General features: G+C 43.5%; 2 protein-coding genes across 2 annotated transcripts; one reads left to right on the top strand and one right to left on the bottom strand.

Moving 5' to 3' along the window:
• The first annotated feature begins 1460 nt into the window (after window positions 1–1460).
• LOC121856865 (dipeptidase 1-like) lies at window positions 1461–6959 on the top strand. The gene is made up of 3 exons (XM_042352643.1): window positions 1461–1537; window positions 5192–5330; window positions 6389–6959. Exons 1-3 carry the CDS (start codon window positions 1485–1487, stop codon window positions 6503–6505), a joined length of 309 nt encoding a protein of 102 aa, XP_042208577.1. The 5' UTR covers window positions 1461–1484; the 3' UTR covers window positions 6506–6959.
• An 11871-nt stretch (window positions 6960–18830) lies between these two features.
• On the bottom strand, window positions 18831–19430 carry LOC121856866 (lysine-rich arabinogalactan protein 19-like). The gene has a single exon (XM_042352644.1). The coding sequence runs from the start codon at window positions 19428–19430 to the stop codon at window positions 18831–18833; it is 600 nt and encodes a 199-aa protein (XP_042208578.1).
• Between the last annotated feature and the right edge of the window lie 1412 nt (window positions 19431–20842).

Genomic DNA, 20842 nt, shown 5'->3' with positions numbered 1-20842 from the left:
CGGGAACTCCGAGGGACTTGAGTCGGCGGAGGAGGTGGAGACGGAAACTGGAGGATTTGACAACTTCACTGACGTGTGGTTTTCAATTTAGTTTGTTGTCTATGGTGACGCCGAGGAGCTTCGTGGAATCTACAACCTGGAGTGTGTTCGGACCTGGAGTAATGGAAGGAGGTGGGACAATGTCGGAGGAGAGGTTGATGTGCATAACCATTGTCTTGGTATGGTTGATGGTGACATGGTTGTTGGTGGCCCAGTTTTGGAGACTGTTCAATAAATCCTGAAGGGCGGTATAGTTGGGAGCGGAATTGTTGACGCTGATCCCAATGGTGGAGTCGTCGACATATTTCCAGCGAGCAGGGGCTTCTCTTAGGGCATCATTGATGAGCATAAGGAAGCAGAGTGGTCCCATCTTGGTGCCTTGGGGGACGCCACAGGTGAGTGACTGAAAGGTGGAGACAGCCCCTCGGAAGCGTACAGCTTGGCGTCGGTCACTGAGGAAGTCTGTAAGCCATGGTATGAGACTTCTCCGAAGCCCGAGGTCCATAGCTTTGTGTGTGTGTGTGTGTGTGTGTGTGTGTGTGTGTGTGTGTGTGTGTGTGTGTGTGTGTGTGTGTGTGTGTGTGTGTGTGTGTGTGTGTGTGTATGTGTGTGTGTCTATCTATCTGTCTGTATGTGTATGTGAATGTGTATGTGTGTGTGTATGTATGTCTGTATATATCAATTAATCTATATATCTATCTATTGCTATATCTATCATCTGTCTGTCAGTCTGTCTATCTATCTATCTATCTACCTGTCTGTCTGTCTGTCTATGAAATACCTCGAGAAATGAGCGGCTCCAGACTGGGATAGAGACACGAAGAGTACACCCCCAACCAAGACCCCAAAAATGCCCCTCCCCTCCCCCAAAATGCCCCTCCCAAAATGCCCTCCCCCACAAGAGTTGATGAGGTCATTAACATGCATTGGAAATATCAAAGGCGTTTATAATAGACTCTTGATGAACTTCAGGGTTAATAATTGGCGTTAATGAGAAGGAGAGAGAGAGAGAGAGAGAGAGAGAGAGAGAGTCTGATGATTCGTTTTATATATAATGGTATACATATATCGTCAGAGGTTCATAATATACCCCTAGGATTTTATTGTACATGTTGGAGGTGTTAATGTTTTTTTTTTGTGGTATTCTCATCAGCAGAGTATTATGGCCCTGGTCTCTAGTCGATCAAGTGGTGAAATATATAGTTAAACACTGTATATTTTAACATGTTTAGTATTGTTAGTGTTCATAGTAAACATTGTAGTATATATAACATGTTAAGTGATGTTAATAGTAAACAGTGATAGTTAACATGTTAAGTAATGTTAATAGTAAACAGTGATAGTTAACATGTTAAGTGATGTTAATAGTAAACAGTGTATAGTTAACATGTTAAGTAATGTTAATGTTATGTCCCTCTTCAGAACACATCAACCACGTCCGCACGATGGCCGGGGTTGACTACGTCGGTCTGGGAGCTGGTTACGACGGCATCAATACGTGAGTGTCTCCTGTCGTACCTCTGTAACGTACTCCTGTAACCCCTATTTGTAACGCACTTTTGTAACGAACCTTTGTAGGACACATTTGTAATGCACATTTGTAACGTACATTTGGAATCCTATTTGTAACGCATCTTTATAATACACATTTGTAACGCACTTATGTAACGAACCTTTGTAGGACACCTTTGCAATGCACATTTGTAACACACCTTTGTAAAGCACCTTTGCACCTTTATCACACACCTTCCCGTACGTCCTGTAGTGTATCGTTCTACATATTTTAGGTTAGGTTAGGTTAGTCATATTGAAGGGAAATAGGTCATCGTATTCTCTCTCTCTCTCTCTCTCTCTCTCTCTCTCTCTCTCTCTCACTCACACACACACACACACATTGTGAGGGTGTTATTGAGTGCGTGATTAACACACTAGATGGGACCATGGGACTTAAAACAAGTGTAATACAATAAAAAGGCCGGAGATGAGGTGAAGTACCGGATGGATAAACAAACCCCAAAGAAATTAAACATTAATTTACTATAAAACAGTTACGACATGCATGTATATATTATAAATTTATATGTACACAAACAAGTAATTTTTACCCGACAATAAGACCTAAACTACCGCTTGGTTCGTTCGGTAGTTGGAGCTGCTCTATTTGCACAAGTAGGAATTTTAGTTCAGCGACTGATGTATTATATCCACTACTATCCTCTTGAACGTCATTAGTAACTGCCGAATTGATTAACAACTGTTGGCCTGACAATGTGTATATACCGTCGACACAACACGACAAGAGACACTTCCCATCCCGGCCACAACACCATCCTCCAGGACAGCCACTTCTGCTCCAGCACACTCGGTAACTCTTTAGTAACGTTGCCAGACAAAATACAGCGGGAACACTCTCCCTCCATGCACGACTATCGAGGAACGACCCCTACTGCCTCAACCACAGCTGCTGCGTGACTCCAACCCTCACACACCTCTCAGCCTAAACTAAGCCACCAACTCGAACCAAACCCGAAAAACTAACTAAACCTAAATGAACCAACGAAACCTCAAACCTGCTTCTCGTCCTGACACACACACATATCTCAAGACACATGACATCAGACGCGTGCCACAGTATCAGGAGACTGGAAGCCGTTGTGTCACCTAGTGGGGACGATGGTGTAGCGCCGAGTGGAATAATTAGGGCGAACATAATGCGAGGAACCACACCAGGCAGCCTGTTGGAGCGTGGCTGTACATGTATACCCCAGGATGTCTATGTCCTCATTGTCTGTGATGCAATTAGGGAGAGAGAGGGAGGGAGGGGTGGAGAGAGAGGGAGGGAGGGTGGGAAGGATAAGGCGGGGGGGAAGAGTGGAAGAGTGGAGAGGGAGAAAGGTGAGAGGGATGGAGAGAGATGAGCAGGAGGAGAGACAGGAGGAAAAGAACAGAGAACACAGAGGCATCATTACTAGTATCAATAACATACAACTAATAAAACACAACATATAAACAGACAAACAGACAAACGGACACACACACACACACACACACACACACACACACACACACACACACACACACACACCATAACATCAATATAATAATAAGCCCCTGTTCCTGTAATCAACGAGTGACTGAGCTAACGATTTCGGTCCTTTCCTTTACCTGGTGTGAGAATTATACCTGGTGTGTCTCAAGCGTGTTAGAGAGAGGCGTGTGTGTGTGATAGATCGAGGAGAAGAGAGAGACAGAGACAGAGGGCAGAGAGTAAGACTACTAACTTTCTCTTTGATGATAGACAGTAAAGTTTTATTTAGTCATTAGTGTTTCAGCTCTAAGTTTCCTCCCTGTACCTGTGTTTATGTACCTGTGTTTATATATCTGTGTTTTACCTGTGTTTATGTACCTGTGTTTATGTACCTGTGTTTATATTGTAAATCTGTGTTTATGTATCTGTGTTTATGTACCTGTGTTTATGTATATAATACCTGTGTTTATGTATCTGTGTTTATATACCTGTGTTTATGTATCTGTGTTTATATACCTGTGTTTATATACCTGTGTTTATGTACCTGTTTTTATATACCTGTGTTTATGCTATCCTGTAATTTTACTGTACCTGTTTTATTATATACCTGTGTTTATGTACCTGTGTTTATCCTTATTTTATACCTGTGTTTATATACCTGTGTTTATATATCTATGTTTATGTACCTGTGTTTATATACCTGTGTTTGTTTATGTACCTGTGTTTATGTACCTGTTTTTATATACCTGTGTTTTACCTGTGTTTATGCCTGTGTTTATATACCTGTGTTTATGTACCTGTGTTTATATACCTGTGTTTATATACCTATGTTCCTGTATTTATATATATCTATGTATACCTGTGTTATAACACCTGTTTTATGTATATCTGTGCTTTTATGTACCTGTGTTTATGTATCTGTGTTTATATACCTGTGTTTATATATGTTTTATACAGTTTATGTACGTGTTTATGTACCAGAATAGGTATCTGTGTTTATGTACCTTTTATGTATCTGTGTTTTGCCTGTGTTTATGTACCTGTATTTGCCTGTGTTTATGTACCAGTGTTTATGTACCTGAGAATAGGTATCTGTGTTTATATATCTGTGTTTATGTACCTCTGTTTATGTAGAACCTGTGTTTATGTACCTGTGTTTATGTACCTGTGTTTATGTATCTGTGTTTATGTACCTGTGTTTATGTACCTGTGTTTATGTACCTGTGTTTATATATCTGTGTTTATGTACCTGTGTTTATGTACCTGAGTTTATTACTGTGTATATATCTGTGTTTATGTATCTGTTTTTATGTACCTGTGTTTATGTACCTGTGTTATGTATCTGTGTTTATGTACCTGTGTTTATGTACCTGTGTTTATGTACCTGAGTTTTATACCTGTGTTTATGTACCTGTGTTTATGTAGAACCTGTTTTTATGTATCTGTGTTTATGTACCTGTGTTTATGTACCTGTGTTTATGTATCTGTGTTTATGTACCTGTTTTTATATATCTATGTTTATGTACCTGTGTTTATGTACCTGTGTTTATGTACAGTTTATGTACCTGTGTTTATTATCTGTGTTTATGTACCTGTGTTTACTCTCATATATGTGTTTATGTACCTGTGTTTATGTACCTGTGCTTTATGTACCTGTGTTTATGTACCTGTGTTTATGTACCTGTGTTTATATACCTGTGTTTATGTAGAATCTGTGTTTATGTATCTGTGTTTATGTACCTGTGTTTATGTATCTGTGTTTATGTATCTGTGTTTATGTACCTGTGTTTATGTATCTGTGTTTATGTACCTGTGTTTATGTATCTGTGTTTATGTACCTGTGTTTATGTACCTGTGTTTATGTACCTGAGTTTATGTACCGGTGTTTATGTACCTGAGAATAGGTATCTGTGTTTATGTACCTGTGTTTATGTACCTGTGTTTATGTACCTGTGTTTATGTACCTGAGTTTATGTACCGGTGTTTATGTACCTGAGAATAGGTATCTGTGTTTATGTACCTGTGTTTATGTAGAACCTGTGTTTATGTACCTGTGTTTATATACCTGAGTTCATGTACCTGTGTGTGGTGACAGGTGCTAAGGATATGTACTTCACACTGCAGGACTCCTGTGGGCCTGGAGGACGTGTCCAAGTATCCTGAGCTGTTCGCCGAGCTACTGAAGGATCCCTCCTGGTCTCTACAGGATCTGAAGAAGCTGGCGGGCCTTAACCTCCTACGAGTCCTGAGGAGGGTGGAGCAGGTACTGTGTGTGTGTGTGTGTGTGTGTGTGTGTGTGTCATCAACAAGTAATTGGACATGATGTAAACGCTTGACAACCATGAAGGACATTTGGACCAGTGATAACAGGATGTTGACGCTGTGTAAACCAGCTAACGACCACATACACACACATTCTCTCTCTCTCTGTCTCTCGTAACATAACCTCGATAGTCAGCCAGTTAGTCTCCTTCCCTGCTTCAGCCAGCCAGCCTCCCTCCCTCCCTCAGCCTGCCAGGGTCTCTCTCAAACACACACACACACACACACACACACACACACACACACACACTTTATTCATCATAAACTGTAATATGTAACTGTAGACTCGAAGCAGACTAAGCATTGATTAGTGTCACCGGGGCGATAAATGACACGAGGATTAATCTGACATGAAAAAATGACGACCTCAAATTGCACCCACTTGTGTCTCGCCTCTGGTACATGTTTAGTGAATCTGAGTTTAATTGGCGAAGAGGAGATAATTACTTGACGTTTTCCATACCTGTGGAGATGTATGTATGTATGTCTGTAGTGGTTATGATGGACGGTACACGGGGCAAAGGGGAAGGTTAGGTTAGGTTAGGTTTTGTGGGCTAGATCGTCCTGGAAATAATAATGAAGACTGACAGATATAAACTGTTGCCTCTATATACATTCCCACATAGGTGTTCAGCGATGACAGGTGACGTGACAATTAGTTGACGTTGATGGTGATTGATTTCTATCGTTAATTACCAGGTGTGACAGGTTTAAAGGGTTATATGTTAAATGTCTGTTGGTAATGATTATATCGACAATAATTATGGTCATTAGTGTTGTTCTCATTATTATTATTATTATTACATTAACCACTACACCTTCCTATTAACACCACTATACCCACCACAACTCCCCACCATAACCACAATCGCCTCTTCTTACCACCACTACACATGCCCCCCCTCCACCATACCTACCACTACCCTTCCATCACCCCTACCACCACTCCTTCAACCCCCCCCTTACTTGCCCCCTACTATACTCTGCTTCTGGTCTCAGGTGCGGGAGGAGTTAGCGGGAGAGAAACCATCAGAGGAGATTATTCCCATCCACGACATCGACACCCGCTGGCCCTGCAGGTACAAGTTCTCCAGCCTCGACCACGCCCGAACTTGACCTCCCGCGCCCACCACCACCACCACCACTAAGCCTCTTTCTACGCTTTCATCTACGCCCTAAAGCCAAAGTTTAAGTCCAGCGTCTCTTCCCTCCCCTTCAGGTCCTGCGTCAGCCTGTAAGACACACATCAACTTGGTACACAGGTAAAGAATGTAGTGATATGACCCAGACACTTGAGGTGGTGATTGGAGGTCAGATTACGGGGTTAAGTCAGTGAAGTCACCTTGTTTGACCTCTTTTTTTTTTACGGCATATTGACCAGAGTAGGAAAATGTGTTGGTGATACAGGTTAGGATATATTTGTGACCTTTGTTTGACCTCTCTCACGGTGATAGTGGTATAGGTATACGTCTCACTGGATCACCTGAAGATTATAGACACCCGAGGTTATTTCACCTTATGATTCAATATCCTAACGCTAACCTAACCGAACCTAAGCAAAACAAACCCAACGTAACCTAACCTAACCTAATCTAATTTAATTTAACCTAACCTAAGCAAACCTAATCTACCTTAAAATTAAGCTAACTTACCCTAACCTAACCGAACCTCCCCAGGTAGCGTTAGGGTGTTAAATAATAAGGTGAAATTAACTTGGTTGCCTAATATTCAAGTCCATCGCCTCACTTCACATCACATCATCAGCAAGGAAATGACTACCTGTAACTCTCGCTTATCATAAGACGGAAAGCCAATTAGACAGGAGGACAGGTAATCGAACGTGACCCTAATATATAATGTGATGACTCATTTTGTTGACCTTTTTCCTGCGGCCTTCAAACTAGTCTGACCTACGCCAGCTGACCCCCAACTCACGGCGGTCACAAGACGGGAAGATGGCGCTAAAGACTTGTTAATAAAGACTCACCTGTGTGTGTGCATATACTGTGTGCATGTGTGTGTGTGTCTCTATGAGGATAATATGTTTTGGTTAGGTTTGGTTTGGTTTTGGTTTGGTTAGGTTAGGTTAGTTTAGGTTCGATAGAGTTAAGTAGCATTTGGTTTGGTTAGGTTAAGTTAGGTTAGGTGCGGAGGCAGTAAGTCACCCGATCACAGGTTCTCGTGTTACCAGTCTCGTCAAGGGATTCATGAACAGGTGTGGCTCATGGACAGGTGTAGTTCATGGACAGTTGTAGTTTATGATCAGGTGTGGCTCATGGACAGGTGTGGTTCATGAACAGGTGTGGCTCATGGACAGGTTTGGCTCATGAACAGATGTGGCTCATGGACAGGTGTGGTTCATGGACAGGTGTGGCTCATAACCAGGTGTGGCATCGACCGAACACCTGTGATTACCTTTCGACAATACACACCATTACGAAGACTAGCGACAGAAGTACTGGTAGTCGTAGTCAAAATAGTAGTAGTAGTAGTCTTAGGGGAGGGGGAGGAAAAGTTGTAGTAATAGTTAGCAATACTGATAGTAATACTCACATCCATTAGTAGGAATAATAGTAGTAGTAATTTTGGTAGTGTACGGTGAACTAGTAGTAGTAGTAGTAGTAGTAGTGATAATAAGAATAGTAGCATCAGAGAAAAATACAATTTGTCTATAAGATAAAGCAGTATTAATAGTAGTTGTTTGCCATATGTTTTAATAGTAGTAATAGTTGTAGAAAAGAAAATAAGTATTTCTGTAATAGTTGTAGTAGATTATCAGGTATACTTGTAGTTATTATTAAAGAAATAGTTGTAGATGATGTAGTATAATAATATTACTAGTAGTTTTAGCAGGAATAGTGGTAGCTGTTAGCATAGTCATAGTTGTAGAAGAGAAAATAGTTATAATAGTGGTAGTTTTATCAGCACGAGAGGAGAGTTGTTAACAGGGTAATAGTTATAGAACCAAAGAATAGTTATAATAGTGGTAGTTTTATCAGCACGAGAGGATAGTTGTTAACAGGGTAATAGCTATAGAACCAAAAAATAGTTATAATAGTGGTAGTTTTATCAGCACGAGACGATAGTTGTTAACAGGGTAATAACTATAGAACCAAAAAATAGTTATAATAGTGGTAGTTTATCAGCACGAGAGGATAGTTGTTAACAGGGTAATAGTTATAGAACCAAAGAATAGATATAATAGTGGTAGTTTTATCAGCACGAGACGATAGCTGTCCACAACAGATACGGAAATAAACGAATAAATAATTAATTAAATCTTGAACCTAAACACACAAAGATTATATCACCAGCCTGTGACCTTACCCTGCTCCCCTCTACCCTCCCTCACCTTACCCTGCTCCCCTCTACCCTCCCTCACCTTACTCTGCTCCCCTCTACCCTCCCTCACCTTACCCTGCTCCCTCACCCTCACCTTCTGCCCTCCTCACCCCTACCCTGCTCCCCCTCCCTCACCTTACCCCCTCCCCCTCACCCTCCTGCTCCCCTCTACCCTCCCTCACCCCTTACCCTGCTCTCCCTCTACCCTCTCCCCTCCCTCTGCCTCCCACCTACCCTGCTCCCTCCCTCCCTCACCCCCTGCTCCCCTCTACCTCCCTCACCCCCTGCTCCCTCTCCCTCCCTCCCCCTACCCTGCTCCTCTACCCTCCTCACCTTACCCCTGCTCCCCCTGCTCCTCCCTCACCCCCCTGCTCCCCCTGCTCCCTCTACCCCTCCCCTCACCTTACCCTGCTCCCCTCTGCCCTCCCCTCCCCTTACCCCTGCTCCCCTCTACCCCTCCCCTCCACCCCACACCCTGCCCTCCCCTCTGCCTCCCCTCCCACCCTCCCCTCTCCCTCCCCTCCCCTTACACTGCTCCCTCTGCCTACCCTCCCCACCCCTACCCCTGTCCCCTCACCTCCCTCACCTTACACTGCTCCCCTCTACCCTCCCCTCACCTTACCTGCTCCCCTCTACCCTCCCCTCACCTTACCCTGTCCCCTCTACCTCCCTCACCTTACCCTGCTCCCCTCTACCTCCCTCACCCCACCCTGCTCCCCTACCCTCCCCACCCCTACCCTGCTTCCCTCCACCCTCCCCTCACCCCTACCCTGCTCCCCTCACCCCCTCCCTCACCCTACCCTGCTCCCTCCCACCCCTCCTCACCTACCCCTGCTCCCTCTACCCTCCTCACCTTACCCTGCCTCCCCTCTACCCCTCCCCTCCCACCCCTACCCCTGCTCCCTCACCCTCCCCTCCCCTACCCTGCTCCTTCACTCTCCTCACCCACCCCTGTCCCCTCTACCCTCCCTCACCTTACCCTGCTCCCCTCTACCCCTCCCCTCACCCCTACCCTGCTCCCTCTACCCCTCCCTCACCCCTACCCCTGTCCCCTCTCCCCCTCCCTCACCTTACCCCTGCTCCCCTCTACCCTCCCTCCCCCACCCCTACCCCTGCTCCCCTCTACCCTCCCCTCCCCTTACCCTGCTCCCCCACCCTCCCTCACCTTACCTGCCCCTCTACCTCCCTCCCACCCCTCTCCCCTCCCCTCCCCTCCCCCTACCTGCCCCTCACCTCCCTCACCCCTACCCTGCTCCCCTCTCCCTCCCTCACCCCTACCCCTGCTCCCCTCCACCCTCCCCTCATACCTGCCCCCTCCTACCTCCCTCACCTTACCCTGCTCCTCTACCACTCCCCTCACCCTACCCTGCTCCCCTCCCTCCCCTCACCCCTACCCTGCTCCCCTACCCCTCCTCCACCTCACCCTGCTCCCTCTACACTCCTCACCCCACCCTGCTCCCTCTACCCCTCCTCACCCTACTCTGCCCCTCTCCCCTCCCTCACCCCTACCCTGCTCCCCTCTACCCCTCCCCCCCCCTACCCCTGCCCCCCTCTACCCCTCCCTCCACCTTACCCTGCTCCCTCTACCCTCCCTCCCACCTACCCTGCTCCCCTCTACCCCTCCCCTCCCCACCCCACCCTGCTCCCCTCTACCCCTCCCCTCACCCCTACCCTGCTCCCCTACCTCCCTCCCACCCCCCTGCTCCCCTCTACCTCCCTCCCCCTACCCTGCTCCCTCTACCCTCCCCTCCCCACCCTGCTCCCCTACCCTCCCCTCACCCCTTACCCTGCTCCCTCTACCTCCCTCCCCCTACCCTGCTCCCTCCTCCCTCACCCTACTACCTCCCAGCTACACCAAGATACGTCAGAGAGTTCATCAATTAACTATCTCCAATGCAGTCTTGAAGTACTTTGTTCGCCATCTTTTGATATTTTCCCAATTAAGAGTCGTTCCACACACACACACACACACACACACACACACACACACACACAACACCCCTTCCCCAACACCCACCTGACGAAGCCCTCCCCATCCCCATCTCCTCTGTATGTCTCGTAAGGCATCTCACAGCAGTAGCGTCTTGCTTCACACGTTCAACACCGATGATACTTAGGTCGTTAAACAATAGGTGGTGTTATCTACAGTGAAACTTCTATTTAACGGACACTATGGAGAAGAAAGTCCGTTATATAGAAGGTTCGTTAGATATAAAACCTCATCTAACGAACTATATAGACATGAAAATCCGTTATATCAAGTGTCTGTTAGATGTAAAAACCTCCATTTAACAGATTACCTGGAGAAAATAATCCCTTATTTAGACGTGTCACTGTAATACCGAAACGACTTTTAATGTTTGTATTGATATTATTTTGTCTGTTACTTTTAGCATCTATTATCAAGGCAGTTGTTAACGGCAGGTGTTTGTGTCTCTACCAACTGTGTTATGGTGATGAAAACACAATGTACCTTTAGTTCCTTACCTGCCTCTTGCCCTTAACAATGTGCTAAAATACACACACAATCTACCCCCTCACCTCACCAGGCCCACTCAGGTGTGTGTCCTCAGTGGGGGTGATGTATTGTATTGTAATAAAAACACTAATATTTTAAATTGTTTCTTTTTCTATAACCTACGAGATAGTTTGCTTTATTGTGTTTTAATGTGTGTATTGTAAAGTCCGTGTGCACTTTTAAACTGTAAATGGGATAAAAAAGACCAATTTAATAAAGATTTAATTACTGTATACATGTCCACCTGTCAACACCACCATCTTACACAGGTTATAGGAGCAGTAAGTTAAACACGGCAGATAACACCGTAGACTGTGTGGTGTGTTTTATGTTGTGTTGAACCTTACTCAGGTTAGACACAATTGTCACTTAAATTTCATATTATAAGAGAAATTCATATAATAAATGTCTCTGTACCCCCTGATATTATAAGAGCCAATATCAGAGTTGAGTTTACGGTATTGGTTGGGATGTGTTTGACTGATTCATCTAAATCAGCGGTCCACAACCTGTATACACAAGTCAGCCAACTTAATGGTACAAGTAATCAGTGATCGGCCGCAGGTGTACTAAGGCAACATAAGTCAGTACTGTGTTCCATAGAAGAATATACAATCATAAATGCAGGACGATATTTTATTATCAGATTTTTATAAACAACACTGATATTTAAGACTAAACAAATCTTTAATTTTCAGCATATTCATATTGTGCATTGAAATAAAACAACTTTTAACAATACAAAATATGGAAATATGAAACTGTATTCGAGCAGTACAAAATAACGGTTTAATAACCGAATCTCACCCAAAATACAAGTATACAAGCGATTTTGTTTTTTAAAGTAGTATTAAGATAACCTACAGTACACAGTAAAATAACCCCCTAAAAAATAAACGATGTAATGTTATTATAAATGACAGAAGAAAATGTCCTCTATGTGTTATTAAATAAATTTGCTTTTGTTTAGGAAAATAAGAATTTTAATTCTAATACAAATACAGAGAACAATAACAAAACTAATGTGAGGGTTGAGTCTCGATGTCAATTGCAATTACAGAAAAAGTTGGTTGGGTAGTTAGAGCAGCAGCCTTCACCAGTTGTGTGGCGTGGCTGCTGGTGAGCTGAGAACGGTACTTGGCTCTTCATAAAGGTAAGCACACTGACTGTCTCACAGCAGTGTGATGATTTCCTGCTTTTATTTTCACCCAAAATATAAAGAATAATAACAATCTACCGGCCACAATAGCCCGAAATTTACACGTCAATTAGCAGGCTGCATACGTACCCCCTGCCCTAAGTTAACGAGTTGCATGACCCAGTGTCAAGGAATAGTCCGAGAAGACCGACCACTCGCCAACTGCACTGGCAAAACATAACCCCAGAACACGATTCGCAAATCGATTAACATCCAAGCTCCTAATTATTGCCGAGTAGACAGGCAAATGGCGAGAAAAAAAGAAAAAAATGCTCATAGTTCCACACTGCCAGATCGAACTCAGCCACTCGCTTGCGAGGCAAGCATGCTGACCATTACACCAGATCGACAAAATCACATTTAGCAAACTAAAAGTTTCGTGCTGGTCAAGCCCGACCAGGGGTTACCTAGACCCCGGACAACTCTTTTCGAGCTTGACCAGCACGTGGTATTAGTATTATCATCTCGACTTAATTATATGTTACAAAGTTACTTGTGAGTTTTCAATGTTTTATTTATTTTTAATATTTACTTACACTAAGTTAATGTCAACAAATAAATGACTTAAATAATACGAAACAAACAAATAAAACAGAACTCCACCTAATATATAATGTATGTTACAGTAAATAGGATAATTGGCCATTAATAATAATCCTATGTACTCTCTTTGAAAACTTTTGACTGGCTGTAAACGATCCTGTAGATCATAACTATGTAAATGAATACCTTCATACACAATGTATCCTGACCTGACATGACCTAACCTAATCTAGCCTCCTCTAATCTAGCCTAGCCTAGCCTAGCCTAGCCTAACCTAACCTAACCAACAACCTAACCTAATTTAACCTAACTTAACCTAAGTTAACCAACTTGAATTACAATTTAGCCATCATATGACAGTAAACGATGCTTTAACTGAAACAGACTAACTTTTATCATTTACCCATTAATCTTAATTAAGTTGTAATAATAAAACCAATTAGTTATCTCTATTTGACTACAACGACAGATGATTTGTAAAAGCTAATCGTAGACTATATAATACCGGCCATTGAACTAACAAGGATAATTGCCTAATATCAGTAACTTCTATACATTATCTTAAGCTTCTAACCAGCCATCGGCGATCATGTACTTCATCATATTAGGTATTAATATATTAGGTATTAACATATAGTATTAGGTATTCACCTGTACGTAAACACTGCCATAAGTTCACCCGTCCGTAAACACCTCCATAAGTTCACCTGTAAACACCTATAAGTTGACCCGTACGTAAACACTCCAAGTTCACCCGTACGTAAACACTCCCATAAGTTCACCCGTACGTAAACACTCCCATAAGTTCACCTGTATGTAAACACTCCCATAAGTTCACCCGTACGTAAACACTGCCATAAATTCACCTGTCCGAAACACTGCCATAAGTTCACTTGTATGTAAACACCCCTGATAAGTTCACCTGTCCGTAAACACTCACATACGTTCACCAGTATCTAAACACTTCCATAAGTTCACCCTTACGTAAACACTGCCTTTAAGTTCACCTGTCCGTAAACACTCACATAAGTTCACCTGTATGTAAACACTGCCATAAGTTCACCCGTACGTAAACATTATCAATATTTCATAAAAACATTATATTCGTGATAAGAATGTTGAATATTTTGCTAAAAGAATTCACCTATAAACAAGATCAACATTGAATATTAATGTTGAGAATGTTGATCACTTGAACTAACAATATGCGGTAAATGTCTCTTCATTAACGACAATGTATAATGTTCTTGTTCCGGTAATTATTTGGTATTCAAAACAATAATAACAACAAATATAATAATAATATTAATATAATACAAATAATAAAGTAAAAAATGTAATAATAATAATAATAATAATAACAATAATAATAATAATAATAATAATAATAATAATAATAATAATAATAATAATAATAAAATAATAAAATAATATTATATTATAATAATTATAATAATAATAATCGTCCACCACCCGAGCGCCACATTTCACCAGACCAGCGTCATAGTTCAGTAGAACCGTGACACAGGGTTGAATTTCGCCCACACCTTTAATATAATTCATGTGCTGTGTGTGGCATGATGCCTTCTGTACTGCAAGACTGACCGGTTAGAACAAAGTCTGCCACCGGATATTTTATGTTTTCATCAGGAGCCAGACAGAGATAGACAGAGGGAGAGTGAGTGTGCGTGAATTATGTAAACAGCAGCGGTATAGTTTGTTGGAGACGAGGTGTTGTGAGTCTCTCTCTCTCTCTCTCTCTCCTACAAGTGTAAACATTTAACTAAGGGATGTCAAATATAAAGATGAACTTGATCAGATATCATAATAAATGCCGGCAATAATAATACACACACAAATATATAAATAAAAACACCATGGCGCATTAACGTCTGAAACAAATGACGAACTGGGCGGGGTGAGGCGGGGCGGAGGGGCGGGAGGGTGGGGTGGGTGGGTGGGGCGGGTGGGGAGGGGCGGGGCGGGGCTGGGTTGTAATTATTAACACCACACGACTGCAGGTTCTTCTATCACTCTACGGTCGCTTACATGAAAGTCTGTGACGATGGCAAGAATAAATGATACTTTTAGTTTGTGTTATTTTATATTTGACTGATCAACATGGAAGAAGGGTACTGTAGTTGGATGTGTAAAATGATAAATAGGTAAGATGAGAAGGTGAATAGGGGAGAGAGAGAGTGAGGTAGTAGTAGTAGAACGACAAGATTAGGCCATACGGGAGAGAATTCAGAACGTTGATCAAGGCAGCTTCATTCCTCTAGTGTTCACAACCTCTGGTGGGATGGGACCAAGTGCAAGATGCTTCTACCCCAGACTCGCGGAGGTGCTATCCGAACAGAAGCAGCAGCCCAGAAGTTATGTTATAGCCTGGATGAGATGTCGACTGTCCTTCTTCTACTTAGGTCGGCTTTCCTCTGCCTCAGGAAAACGAGAGCATCAGCCCCAAAGCCGACAACGGTTGCAGATATTGACTATGAGGCTACAGTTACTGAATGCCGCATAGATCTGCGGCTCAACTAATACACAATAAATTTTGAAACAACTGAGGTCAAACAAGTGGCGTACGCTGATGACCTTACAGGAGCAGGAAGAATGGAGGACATCAAAAGTGGTGAGACCTGGTAACATCACGAGGCCCACAAATAGGGCACCACCCAAACGCCAGCAAGGCCTTCCCCAGAACATTATGAACGGGCAATGGTGGTGTTCGTGGAAGTGAGGTCAAAATAACAAAGGATGGCCAAAGACACCTAGGCGCAGTAATAGGCACGACGGACTTCAAGACCAAGTACGTAACGGAAAGGTGAATGAGTGGGTTAGGGAAATCCGCTCTGTCTGAGATTGCCAACACAGAGCCACATGCTTTTGCAGCATTCACCCATGGAGTCAAGCATCGCTGGAACTACCTAATGCGCACTATCCCTGATATCGGATCCTCCTCTATCCCCTGGAAGAAGCTATCAGCGTCAATTTCATTCCCAAATTAGTGAAACACCCCACTTAACCCCAGCGGAAAGATCACCTTGCACAATGCACTATCACCGAGACTGGGATGAATGGGACTGACCAATCCAGAGGAGAGATTGCTGCCACCAAACATCAAAACTCAGTTAAGCTCACCGCAGCCCTCACGGACCACATAATAGCTCAGAACGCAACAGGAGGTGGATACCAGTGAAGTAAACAAGATTCGAAGGTCCATTACGACAAAACGACAGCACGGCCAGTGATAAGTTGCAGCAACCGTTGCTGCAAGTACCAGAGAATTTGAAGAAAAAAGTAGATATAGCGCAGGAGGGCGCCTCGAACTGGTTAACTATGTTACCGATAAGGCAAATGGTTTCAGTCTCAATAAACAAGAATTTACAGATGCCAATGCTCTAAGGTAAGGTAGGCCAGTAGAAGGGTTCCTCCCAATGTGTGTGTGGCTCTTCCTATGACGTCGATCACACCATGGTGTGCAAGAAAGGAGGCTTCATATGCATGAGGCATGACGAGGTAAGGGATCTCACAGCAAATATGTTGAAGGAAATTTGCCGTGATGTCAGGGAAAACCAACCCTCCTTCCATTGGACGGTGAGATTTTCCAACATAGGACTTCAAACACATCCAACGAAGCCCGTGTTGACGTGTTGTATTTGTGTTAATAGTAGTGGTAGTTACAGAATAAAACATTTGTATACATATTTATTCTTTTCCTACACACAGTTCATTAGCATCATAACACCTGATGATAATATTCTATATTTATTATTATAAACTGTATTGTGTACTTATCAAGCTCTTCGTCTTCCCTTGTTTATCATTTTTCTTAATTATCTTTATTTCCTATCCCCTTTTTGTGTACGTATGGGGTGGTGGTGGGCGTTGATGATTACCTGTACGTTCTTTCGTCCGTTTGTCCGTTCGTAATTATGTTTACCTCCATTTTTCAATTTCAATTTCAATTGTTTATTCCTTGATAAAGGAAGAGGGATCCTAGTGCTGTCACTAGATTCCTGTAATGACAAGCAGACATCTGGCATGTGTCGCAAGTATATACAGTATAAATATTATAAAGGGGCTTACTAAAGCCATAAGGAAGGACATTCTTAGCCAACAAGAGACACTAGCCTAGCAAAGACATTCTTACCTAAGAAGGACATTAAACAAAGGACATTTTAGCCTAAGCAAGGAAGGACATTCTTTAACATAATATCAATATTATTTACATAATATAATAAGTGTCTAACATAGAGGACTAAACACTATTATGGTCTTCGTATTTTATTGAAAAGATAAAATGGTATTCAGGTGTTTCTTTATATTTTTACTGTTTATTTTCTGAAATTTTCTCATGACATTTTGCTGCTAGGAGGAGGAGAGAGAGAGAGAGAGAGAGAGAGAGAGAGAGAGAGAGAGAGAGAGAGAGAGAGAGAGAGAGAGAGAGAGAGAGAGAGATTCAGTATATTTATAATTTCACTCATATTATTCTTTTAGGTTTCATTTAGAGAACGAAAAAGAAATACATGAAAAGAGTGTGTGTGTGTGTGTGTGTGTGTGTGTGTGTGTGTGTGTGTGTGTGTGTGTGTGTGTGTGTGTAAGCGCTTGACTGGGGTATGTTTTATTTATATATTTTTATCTTTCCATAAAAATCCCAGAGGTGCAGATGGCCAACTCTTCACTCGGGTACAACTGAAAAAACTAAAAAAAACCGATTAATAAAAAGCGATTAAAAATAACTATAGAATCATTCATAGTTGTTTGATGTTGAAGTTATAAAAACATACAACAATATAATCAGAAAAGATATATTATTACCAAGCTGTTTTTTTATTACAGGTATGTAAATTAGATGAAGGGTAATGATGGTGGGAGTTACGGTAAGGGATCTATTAGGTGTTGACGTGGCAGGTGAGGCTTTATAGGGTGGACAGGTGTGGGGGCAAGGTTGTGACAGGTGTGGGGCAAGGTTGTGACAGGTGTGGGGGCAAGGTTGTGACAGGTGTGGGAGCAAGGTTGTGACAGGTGTGGGGGCAAGGTTATGACAGGTGGGGGCAAGGTCGTGACAGGTGTGGAGGTAAGGCTGTGACAGGTATGGGGGCAAGGCTGTAACAGGTATGGAGGCAAGGTTATGACAGGTGTGGGGGCAAGGTCGTGACAGGTGTGGAGGTAAGGCTGTGACAGGTATGGGGGCAAGGTTATGACAGGTGTGGGGGGGTAAGGTTGTGACAGGTGTGGGGGCAAGGTCGTGACAGGTGTGGAGGTAAGGCTGTGACAGGTATGGGGGCAAGGTTGTGACAGGTATGGAGGCAAGGTTATGACAGGTGTGGGGCAAGATTGTGACAGGTGTGGAGGTAAGGCTGTGACAGGTATAAAGGTTGACAGGTGTGGGGTAAGGCTGGACAGGTGTGGGGCAAGGTCGACAGGTGGAGGTAAGGCCAGACAGGTATGGGGGCAAGTGTGACAGGTATGGAGGCAAGGTTATGACAGGTGGGGCAAGATTGTGACAGGTGTGAAGGCAAGGTCGTGACAGGTGTAGAGGTGAGGCCCTGACAGGCTGAAGATGAGGTCATGACAAGTGTGGAGATGAGGTCGTGACAGATGTGGAGAAGAGGTCGTAACCGGTGTGGAGGCGAGGTCATGGCGGTGTGGAGAACAGGTCGTGGCGGTGTGGAGATGAGATCGTGACAGGTGTGGAGGCGAGGTCGTGGTGGTGTGGAGATGAGGTGTGACAGGTGTGGAGGCGAGGCCCTGATTGGTGTGGAGAAGAGTTCATGGCGGTGTGGAGATGAGGTCGACAGATGTGGAGAAGAGGTCGTAACCGGTGGGAGGCGAGGTCATGGCGGTGTGGAGAACAGGTCGTGGCGGTGTGGAGATGAGGTCGTGACAGTGTGTGGAGCGAGGTCGTGGTGGTGTGGAGATGAGGTCGTGACAGGTGCGGAGGCGAGGTCGTGGTGGTGTGGAGATGAGGTCGTGACAGGTGTGGAGGCGAGGCCCTGAAGGTGTGGATGAGAGGTCGTGACAGGTGTGGAGAGAAGCCCTGACAGGTGTGGAGAAGAGGTCGGTGGGTGTGGAGATGAGGTCGTGACAGGTGTGGAGGCGAGGCCCTGATTGGTGTGAGAAGAGTTCATGGCGGTGTGGAGATGAGGTCGTGACAGGTGTGGAGGCGAGTCGTGGTGGTGTGGAGATGAGGTCGTGACAGGTGTGGAGGCGAGGCCCTGACAGGTGTGGATGAGAGGTCGTGACAGGTGTGGAGAGTAAGCCCTGACAGGTGGAGAGAGAGGTCGTGGCGGTGGAGATGAGGTCGTGACAGGTGTGGAGGCGAGGTCGTGGTGGTGTGGAGATGAGGTCGTGATAGATGTGGAGGCGAGGCCCTGACAGGTGTGGAGGCAGGAGACGTTCAGGTATCCTTCTGGGAGATGTAAATTGATGATCATTCCGATAAAACAGAAAATGGTGACTTGAAGAGAAAACAGGTCACTAGGTGATTAGATACCCAACTTATTTTACCTGGTGATTGAAACCCCTAACCAAACCTAACAAACCAGTTAACATATCCTAACATAATCAACTTAACCTAACCCAACGTAAACCTAGTCTAAATTAACATAACGTAAGCCAACTTAACCTGACCTAACCCATTGCTAACCTAGTCTAACTCAACATAACCTAACATAGCCTAACCTAACCCAACGCACACCTAACCTAACCCAGCGAAGAGACAGGCGAGTGTATTGACTGTAGGAACCTTACCGAGACAACGAATATAGATAAACAAAGGAGAATCAACAACAAAAAAAACAAAAAATCATGAAAAATAGTTCGTGTCGTTGACTAAAGAAAACAAAAATTATGAAATGGTGTCAAAAATCAAGGGAAAGCGAGACGTATCTTATTAAGTGGTCAATATCGATAAGAAAGCGACTTAAACAGACAATAACTTGAACGACCCAACCCAACCCTCAAGACGAAGATATAAACCGTAAATTATTTATTTTCACCACACGAGACACCATCAGAGTAAAGATGATAAAAAAAAGAATGATGACCTGTACATGTTGTGGAAAAGAATAAGAAGAAAACGAAAGAAAGTGAAATAGTCGATACACAGTGAAGATGAAACACCATGGATCTTGTAGTGATGTTTGTGGTGTTTCTCTCACACAGCTAGACTAAGACAAACAAGTTAAAACCCACAGAATCGATTTTAATATATCATTTATCCCAAACGTGCACGAGCGACGGAACCAACATGGTGGTGGTGGTGTGTCAAGGTCGATCCGGGACATCTACGGATAAACCAACCCGACAATACTTGACCTTATTTGACACAATAGAGACAGCTGACCGTGTACCAAGATGGCTGAGAGAGAGAGAGAGAGAGAGAGAGAAAAAAAAAAAAAAAAAAAAAAAAAAAAAAAAAAGAGAGAGAAGAAGAGAGAGAGAGAGAGAGAGAGAGAGAGCTATTCTGGTGGTAAGGTACAGGACGACAGAAAACCTAGGAGACTGACTGAGAAAGACTGAGAGAGACTGACTGAGAGAGACTGAGAGAGGTATAATATGAAGTTTGACGGACGTTCGTGTGACTTGTGTTGTCATGGTGATGGTTTACGTGTGGTGGTGTAGGAGGAGGAGGAGGATATCAGAGGTGTTTTCTACTAAGTGTTCCGTGTTGCGTTATGTGTGTTGCTAGAGGATATCAAGTGTGTTTCAACCAAGTGTTTTGTGTTGTTATTGTGTTCTGTGTGTTGCTTGAGGTGTAGGAGAGATATCAGTGGTGTTTCTACTAAGTGTTCCGTGTGTTGCTAGAGGATATCAAGTGTGTTTCAAATAAGTGTTTTGTGTTTAT

The sequence above is a fragment of the Homarus americanus genome, unplaced genomic scaffold (assembly GCF_018991925.1).
Source record: "Homarus americanus isolate GMGI-L3 unplaced genomic scaffold, GMGI_Hamer_2.0 scaffold11154, whole genome shotgun sequence".
In the NCBI taxonomy this organism is placed as follows: domain Eukaryota; kingdom Metazoa; phylum Arthropoda; class Malacostraca; order Decapoda; family Nephropidae; genus Homarus; species Homarus americanus.
This window is presented reverse-complemented; position numbering and strand designations above follow the sequence as displayed.